Raw genomic sequence first — 8,850 nt, 5'->3', positions numbered from 1 at the left:
GAAGAAGAGAGCACATCTCCCCAGTCTTAGCATCCTTACACTGGCTTCCAATTAAATCTAGAATAGAATTCAAGATCCTTCTGATCACATATAAAACTCTTCATCAGAAGGCTCCGTCCTATATCGAGAAACTTCTAGAAGTTTATCACCCTCCACGAGCCCTTCGCTCTGAGGATGCAGGACTGTTGGTAATCCCTAAAGTCCATCAAAGTAAAACAGGAGGCAGGAGTTTCAGCCATATGGCTCCTTTACTCTGGAATCAACTACCAGCCTCGGTCCGAAAGGCCGACACCATTAGTTTATTTAAGAGTAGACTAAAAACATTCCTATTTGATAAAGCTTATCCTTAGGAATAAAATAGGAATAAAATAGGACCACTAAGTTGAGCTGCTATAGGCCTAGACTGCTGAGGGGATTTTTTCTCTCCCGTTAAAGGGAGGAACTCTACATTTGGAGGTTCTGTTTCTTGTCTTTCTTTCTTTCTCTCTGTGTAACAACATTACTGGAGCCACCAGAGACTGCCGCAGTCTTTTTTATCCCTGACAGGAGGAGAGCAGGATCCAGGGGATCAGACCCAAGACTCACAGAGTGGAGTTACGACGGTCCTACTACCCAACCCCACCACAGCACCGGGACCCCACCGCAACGGCACGGCCCTTAAACTCCAGACTGAGATTGGCTCATCATCAGACCAACGCTCATCATAGACTTTTCTTAGTATTTGTACTTATCTGGCCTGTCTGCCACTCTCTCTCTCCCTCTTCTTTCCTCTCTCTCCCTGTCCTATCCCATGTACTTCTCCCCCCAACCGGTCAAGGCGGATGGCCGTCCTTCCAGAGTCTAGGGTCCGCCCCACGGTTTCTTCCTGAAGAGGGAGTTCTTGAACTTCTCTCCATGCGAGGGAGTTTTTCCTGGCCACTGTTGCTTGTTACACCTGCTTGCTTTGGAAGGGTTTAGTTGGGTCCTGTTGTACTCTATCATTGTAAGAGCGCTTTGAGATGTTTGTTGATGTGATTTAGCGCTTTACAAATAAAATTGAATTGAATTGAATTGAATTCCATATTCATATAAATTGATGAAATCAATATGGACAGCAAAAAACAATGTGTTTAGTGAGAGATATTTGAGTTCTGATAAAAGAGAATTGAGTGAGAAACTTAGTCCAGACAGTGTATTTTGTATGCAGATGGATTCCAGGTGGTGTGAGGAAAGTCCCAGGGAAATGTTGACAGAAAATAACCAACAGAAGAGTCATGCTGCTCGCGGGTGTTTTGTCCCAGGTGACGGGAGGATGGTCTGTGAGATTTAATTTTTCGCCAGGCAGCTTCAGCTCCTCTACTGAAGACATGAATGAATGTGTGAGGTTAAACAAAAATCCCCAAAACCTAGGATGAGTCAGCCCGTAGCGACTATATCTCTTTATATTTGTGCAAACTCAGGGTCAATGATTCGCGGGATCAAATCACGACAGCTCTTCTAGATCCACGTACAAAGAGAATCCAGTGCTGAGACCTTGTTGAGGTTGAAACTCACAACGTTGGCATCACCATTCTTGTGCGCGAAGAGTGTGACTTCTAATCTGACACCAAACATCAAAGACGGATTGCACAAAGTGTCCAGATCATGCAGGTGGAAGCAATAAAAGCGATAAGCTCAGCTGCTGCAGACAACCTAATGGTTTTTTTTTCTCTTTGAAATGCACTTAGAAGATCCATTACTTTGAATATGGTGATGTAGAGGCGTCGGCTGCCAGCTTATATCTGCCTCAAAGCCCATTTGATATAATTTAATAGCCACATGTGTTGACCTACACGTACACAGGAGGCAAACCTCAGGGCTCAGGTGGCCACACACACACACACACACACACACACACACACACACACACACACACACACACACACACACACACACACACACACACACACACACACACACACACATTTATGAGCGCGACAGTCAGGCGTTATGATAACAGTTCACCATACATTAAGCAGATTCAATCTTACAGTGGAACGTGATCACGATTTATTTTTTTCAATTACAAATGAATCATCGTTTCATCTTGTGGAAAACATCGTCTGTCATCAACAAGATAAGGAAGGAGCAGTTTGTTCATCTGATGGACACAACGTGAGAAAAACATGCAGCGACACAACAAAGACAAGATAAATACTTCTGCGGGAAGAAATGTGAATTCATACTCTTAACAATTCAAATGTTGCACACAAAGCAGATAGTTATTGTGACTTTTTTTAATTTTCTTTTATAATTTTTGTGTTGAAGAGCAGTGAAGCACGCAGCCCTGTTTCCCTCTCTGAGGCCCGCTTACAAAACTTTTCAAGTGAAAATGCATCAATTTTGCATTTTTTTATTTTAAGAAAAGTTTCACGTTTATTAGACAATGTTTTGAAAATGATATCTGTTTAGACAGAAGTGGCAGAAACACGGAAGATGACGTAGATAACATATTGGGCCACTAGCGGGTGCTGTTGTTTGTTTTTGTAATGAAACCACACATACAGTATATGGGCTCACAATAGACTACAAATATTAACAATGTGAGTATGGACATTTGTATGGACAGATGACCAAGTTGGACTGTTATTATGGGTGGCTATCAACCATAGGCACCAATTTATTATTTTTGCCCGTGGGTGCCCAAATATTATGAGTTGCACCACATATAAAAGCCATATAATTGTAACTACATAGGGTTTCTCACTGGTTCTGAACATCTGATTTTATAATACATTTTTTTGTTTCCTAAAAATCCTATAGCCTATGGTTCAGTGGTAGAATTCCTGCCTGTCCCACAGGAGGGCCGGATTCTATTCGCAAAACAAAAGATCTTTTGAAATATGTTTAGTTCATTTTGAAGACTCGTTTATTGGGGGTTTTTGTGCTCGAGCACCAGAGCACCCATGGGATCAGGTAGCTGTCCATCATAAAACTACCAAATCCCAGTAAAATATAGACTGGGAGTCATGACACTCTGGAGACCGACATTGTGGTTATTGTCCATCTACTGGGCATGTGCAGAAGAACTATTTACTACAGGCGTGGTGTGCAAGCACAATCGCAACATTTCCATTATTTAGAAAGAAATGGACAAAGTGTCATTTTTCGCCCGTTTACACAATGACGGAATAAGAGCATTTTAGTTGTGTTTTCAGTGACTCCGACTATCGTCGTCATGTAAACAGACACCCAAAATGCAAAGTCTTGCCGTTTTCACTTGAAATTGTTGCCGTGTAAACGGGCCTTAAGTTAAAACCTCGACCATCCTCAGTTCCTCCCTCCGAACCGGCCGGATTCTCTCGCCTCATGTGGAGGTCACACGAACTGATTCCGCGTCAGCGGCTCTCAGACTCCCGTCATGCTTTCGTTCAGGGTGGAGATGTGATCGATGGAGGACAGCTGCCGCTGGCCGCGGTGGGCCTGTCGGGACCGCTGGTGCAGCAAGAAGAGGCGCTTGGCGGCGGCCCTGTACTTCCGAGACATGAGGTTGTAGACGACTGGGTTGATGGAGGCGCTGAGGTAGCAAAGCACCATGGACGCCATGTTGAAGTTCTGGCTCAGGATGGCGGTGTCGTAGTCTTCCACCTGTGCGAAGAGGTTCCTGCCGATGTGGTACGGCAGCCAGCAGATGATGAAGGCCAGAACCACCACCACTGCAGGGGGAGTCCAAGTTAGACAATGTAAATATGCCTAATAAACAATATGGCTGTGAAAATAACATTATATCCATATCAACAGGTGCAATAGACATATACTTGTAAAAACTGTTCGAATTTCTGTTTCCATGCACTGTGCATTAATAACTCTGCAAACTGACTGTGACAGGTTTTCAAATCTGAAAGAAAAGTGTGATTATTCACAATTAATTCATCAAAATTTACTAATTTAGAAATTTGAAAGGATTGACAGAAAATATGAATAAATTCTCTGTGGCAGAAGTCAGAAGCATGAAAATCAAGGAAAATTTTATCTGACAATGTAAACTGTAACTTTACACAGTGACAGTCATTTGTCAGTGTGACAAATGACTGTAAAAATTCATAAAACTTTCAGCTTCTTTGGGATTGTGTGGGAGGAGATTCAGTCTGATGCACAGAAATACCTGGTTTGATTCAACAGAGCCACGAGGAACCCAGAGACACACACAAACACACAGCATGGACAAAGACAAACATCTCTGTGTCCACGTTAAACTCGTTTATAACAAAAAGCTGATTAAGAAAATTGGTTTGGTGCGACGGTTAAGTGTCCTGTGATCTATGGTTTATGGCCGCCTTTGACATTTATTAATGACCCGCAGCCCACACACACACACACACACACACACACACACACACACACACACACACACACACACACACACACACACACACACACACACACACACACACACACACACACACACACACACACACACACACACACAAACACCCTGAGCCTGTAATTGGCTCCTACAATGAAGTCACATTTCCAAAATACAGGCAAGCAAGCAAGCCAATGAGAGCATGTATGCAGCAGAAAGGTCCGCCGAAAAGAAAAACCTCCCACAAATCCAACAGAGGACAAACTCAGAGATATCTGAGTGTGGAGAGCTAATCACTGACTCACTGGTATTGATCAAGAAATACTGCGATCCCGCTTTCCTGTGACTATCAATCTGTTTATGGCAGTATTTTCAAGAAAGGCAATAAGCGTCTCTTCAATAATTAAAAGAAGACTCGAGTCTGGTCCGCCTCTAACTAAAGTTCTGTGAATTAACAAGACATGTTTCCATAAATTGAAGCTCCCACATCATGGATTCACAGATGCAGCAGTTGTGGCTCGAATAGATGACTTTGGAGCGGAGACGGTCCATTCGGGCCTTGTATGACAATCCATTTTGGGATTGGACACAAATGGCAGCTGGTTCGACAACACCAGCTCCGTGCGGTGTGCGATCGGCTAACGCACATCCTAATAGAAGCATCAACAGCTGATATCAACAACAGCGCACATAGCATCAGCTTTCCCATCATCATACCTGAATTCTACGATGCCAAAAAAGATGGAGGATTTTTCCAGAAATATCTGAAAACTGCTGTGTATGCTGCAAAAATGACAAATATTCAATCCAATCTATCAGATTGTTGTTTTTTTTAATGCTTCAGTGACATGGAAAGACAAACTGAGTGTGTTAACAGATTTCAGGTTTAAGCTGAAAGATGCCCGCGTGCTGCTTTAGAAAGCTTTTTATTCTGTAATGAATCTCCAGTCAAAGTGCTGGAAGAGACGTAGGGATCTGTAAAAGATGTGACACTCAGAAAATATGAAGGTTTATGCAGTGGCTTTCATAACTTAACGAGCAAATATCCCCCAGAAACTTGAAAAAGTACCATGAAACAAGACAAATCCTTTATACTCAGTTCAATGTGTGGGGTTTCCAGACAACCTAAAGTTTCCTCAACTAACTGATCTCCTTGAATCGCACAAGATTTAAAGCGTGTTTCCTCCCATAGTCCAAAAACATGCATGTGAGGTGAATTTGTTTCCCTAAATTGTCCCAAGTTGTGTTAAAAGACAACAATTTCAAGTGGAAACAGCAAACTTTTGGTGCATTTTGGTGTTCATTTCCACGACGACGGCTCCCATAGTGGGACTTTTAGAAAATGCTCCGACTCCGTCTCTGTGGGAAAATGCAAATTTTATGAAACGCTGCTGTCAAAAGTTCTGCACATGCACAAGTAGATGGACAATAACAACAGCGTTTGCCTCCAGAGTGGCATGACTCCAAGTCCATATTCTCCTGGGACTTGGTAATTTTAGAGTTGAGTCATCTTATTAACAATCCAACTTGGTCATCTGTCCATATGAATGTCCGTGTACTCCTATTGTTAATATTTAGCGTATTGTTCTCGCATGTGTGTAGTTTCATGAAAACACAGCGCACTAGTGGCCTGGCATGCACACTACATTGTTTTTAGCATTTTGGTGTAAACGAACATCGTTTTCATCATTGCCATGTAAACGGAAAACTCTTCTGAAACAGAAACGTAAAAGCGATTAGTTTTCACTTCAAACGTTGTCATGTAATGTCATGGGGGGTTGTCTGTTTCTCTGTGTTTGCCTTGTGATTGACTGGTGAGCTACATCGACTCAATTATTTATATATATGGTACCCCCGACACTGATACTCGCACTCAGAAAAAGATCCTCAACACAACCAAACGAGTAGGAGAGTTTGAAGATTTTTTAATATTAATGGGAAAGATAAAAAGGAAGCAGAGGTAGCCCGATGTCGTTCATTGGTTTAACTGCTCAGCATGCAACTCCGAGCCATGCTACATGCTACATGCTACATGCTAAGGAGTTTCAGTGCTCACACCAGAGCAGTGCGACATGCTAAACATGACTAAACTATGCAAGCTACCAACTGTGTGCGGCACGCAGCGAGCTCGGTCTCTTCTACAGTCTACATACACATTGCAGTGAATAACATTGAGGCAGAGGCCTTGCGGAGGTGTTTTATGGCAACGCATAGCCTTCGCATATCGTTTGTGTATGGAGTATGGATTAGGCTTTAAGGCATTTAATAAGTACTCATATCGTTACTTGATATCGGCAAGTAGCTAAAGGTTAGTACGGATATCGTTACATCCCAGATGTTTGTTCTGTGTGTGTTGTTGCCTGATGTACATAATAAGAGATAGATGTTTGACTGCAGCTCAATATTAACGAGTTATATAAACGTCCTTACCGAGGATCTTGACGGTCTGCCTGTGTGACCTCTCTCTGGCCAGCGCGCAGGAGCCATGCAGGTCATTTTTGCTCTTCCACAGCTTGCACCCGATGGAGCCGTAGAGGAAGATGAGGCAGAGCATGGGGCAGAAGAAGTAGGTGGTGGACACCCAGAGCATGATGTGCAGCTTCCCAGAGCTGATGGCGTAGCTGGTGTGCTTGCACTGGCCCGTGCTGTAGTCGGGATGCGTGTCATTGTCGTACTCCACCCCCAACAGGAAGAGTGTGGGGGCCGCCGAGACCAGGGCGAACACCCACAGGGCAAAGATGATGTACTGGACCCGGCGTCGCGTCACTACCACTTTGCTCTGGAGTGGGAAGCTGATGGCCAGGTAGCGTTCGATGCTGAGAGCCGTGATGTGAAGTATAGTAGCTGAGGTGCAGCCCTCGAAGATATAGTGGTAGAAGCGGCACACCGCCTCGCCGAAGAGCCATGGCACGTACTTCCACAGGCGGTACAGGTCAAAGGGCAGGCAGAGGAAGATGATGAGGTCGGACACGGCCATGCTGGACAGGTAGAGGTTGGTGGTGGTCTTCATGTCCTTGAAGTACTGGATGATGAGGATGGTCATGGTGTTGCCCATCACCCCGACGATGAAGATAAGGATGCAGATGACGGTGACGGGGATGAGGGTGGAGGTGGGGAAGAGGGAGCCCTCATAGTGGTGGTCGTCCGTGTTGTACTGTTCCATGGCCTCTGCTCCACCAGCATGAAGCTCCACCTGAGGTCTGGACCAGGGCATGCCAAGCTCAGTGACTGATGACAGGGCGAAAACAATGAAATCTGGCTTTATTGAAGGAAGGAAGGAAGGAAGGAAGAACAGAAAAATATCACAAGGTTCAACATTGCATTGAAGATTTTCTTCTCTAAATCCAATTAATATTTCAATGTTCCTGTCTTCACTTGGGGAGCTTAAAATGGATTTCCTTTGATTTGGAGCAACAAGTTAGAATCAGGAAACGTTCTATTAAAAGCAATTAAGACAAAGCAGTGCTCATTAAATTTGCAAGATTTGTGCAGTTTTTGCAAAGCAATGTTAAGACTGAAGCATTTTAACACGATTGCAGTCTAAGCCATGAAACATTAGCACTTAATAAACATTGATAAAAACCTATGATGCTTTAAGAATGATGTTTTTTTTAAGTGACCTGTAAATAAAGTACATCACCTTACTGCTATAATCCTGTGACCTTCAAGCGTCTGAGCTAAAACCTGCAATATGAAGAAGTCTCGACTGGTGACTTTACCTTGAAAAATTGAGCTGGATCCTCCAACCTTTCAAACTTTTGTGGGTCCTTGTGGCGTTATTCAGCAGCAGGAGAATCGTGTGAAGTGGAAGAGATTGTCCTGATGCCCAATAACCAGATGAGCCGTGGTGAGAGGAAAAGAAAGCAAGGAGCACCTCCTCCACAGGGAGCTTTTCTGTGTGTGTGTGCGTGCGTGCGTGCGTGAGTAATCTTCATAATCAGATGATGACGGGACAGATGACAGCAAAAGGCTAAAGATGGAGGGAATGGGATGTAAGGAATCCCCCCCCCCCCCCCCCCCCCCCCACAGGAATGATTGCAGTTCAACATGTAGAGACAGTAAATACATCCACTTATTAATGCATCCATTACTGACATCTTCATACGTTTGGAAAAATGAGTACCACACTTGCTTAGTTACCTTCAACCTAATTTTTTCCTCGTCGCCTCTTCACCTCACGAGCAGCTCAGTCAAGGAGTAATATATGCAACAATATGTTGCTTTGAGTCTGGCCGGACCCGGCAGAGCGTGACAGATGAGCAGAGCGCCTTCCTCCTCCTCATAGTATTCACCGTCATCGCCATCCTCATCGCTTTTGCCCAGCTTCAGGGTTATAGCTTTATATTCTTCCCCTTCTCTCTTCATGTTTTTTTTTGTTTTGTTTTGTACTTCCTGTTTTGCCCAAGCCCGAGCAGGAGGACGGGCCGGTCAGTGAGAGCTGGATGTAATCTCTCATTTATAACCTTCCTGTCTCTCCGAGTTTGGGTGGGACACGAGCCTGTGTCCCCGGTCCCCCTTTAGCTACA

At 44.0% G+C, this 8,850-nt stretch overlaps 1 protein-coding gene across 1 annotated transcript; it reads right to left on the bottom strand.

Moving 5' to 3' along the window:
* Nucleotides 1-3,366: 3,366 nt before the first annotated feature.
* Nucleotides 3,367-7,538, bottom strand: mlnr (motilin receptor; the record flags this gene model as incomplete). The annotated part of the gene is made up of 2 exons (XM_080460501.1): nucleotides 3,367-3,674; nucleotides 6,755-7,538. The coding sequence occupies 2 exons, from the start codon at nucleotides 7,536-7,538 to the stop codon at nucleotides 3,367-3,369; spliced, it is 1,092 nt and encodes a 363-aa protein (XP_080316627.1).
* Between the last annotated feature and the right edge of the window lie 1,312 nt (nucleotides 7,539-8,850).

This window comes from Lipophrys pholis (assembly GCF_963383615.2).
Source record: "Lipophrys pholis genome assembly, chromosome: 3".
In the NCBI taxonomy this organism is placed as follows: domain Eukaryota; kingdom Metazoa; phylum Chordata; class Actinopteri; order Blenniiformes; family Blenniidae; genus Lipophrys; species Lipophrys pholis.
This window is presented reverse-complemented; position numbering and strand designations above follow the sequence as displayed.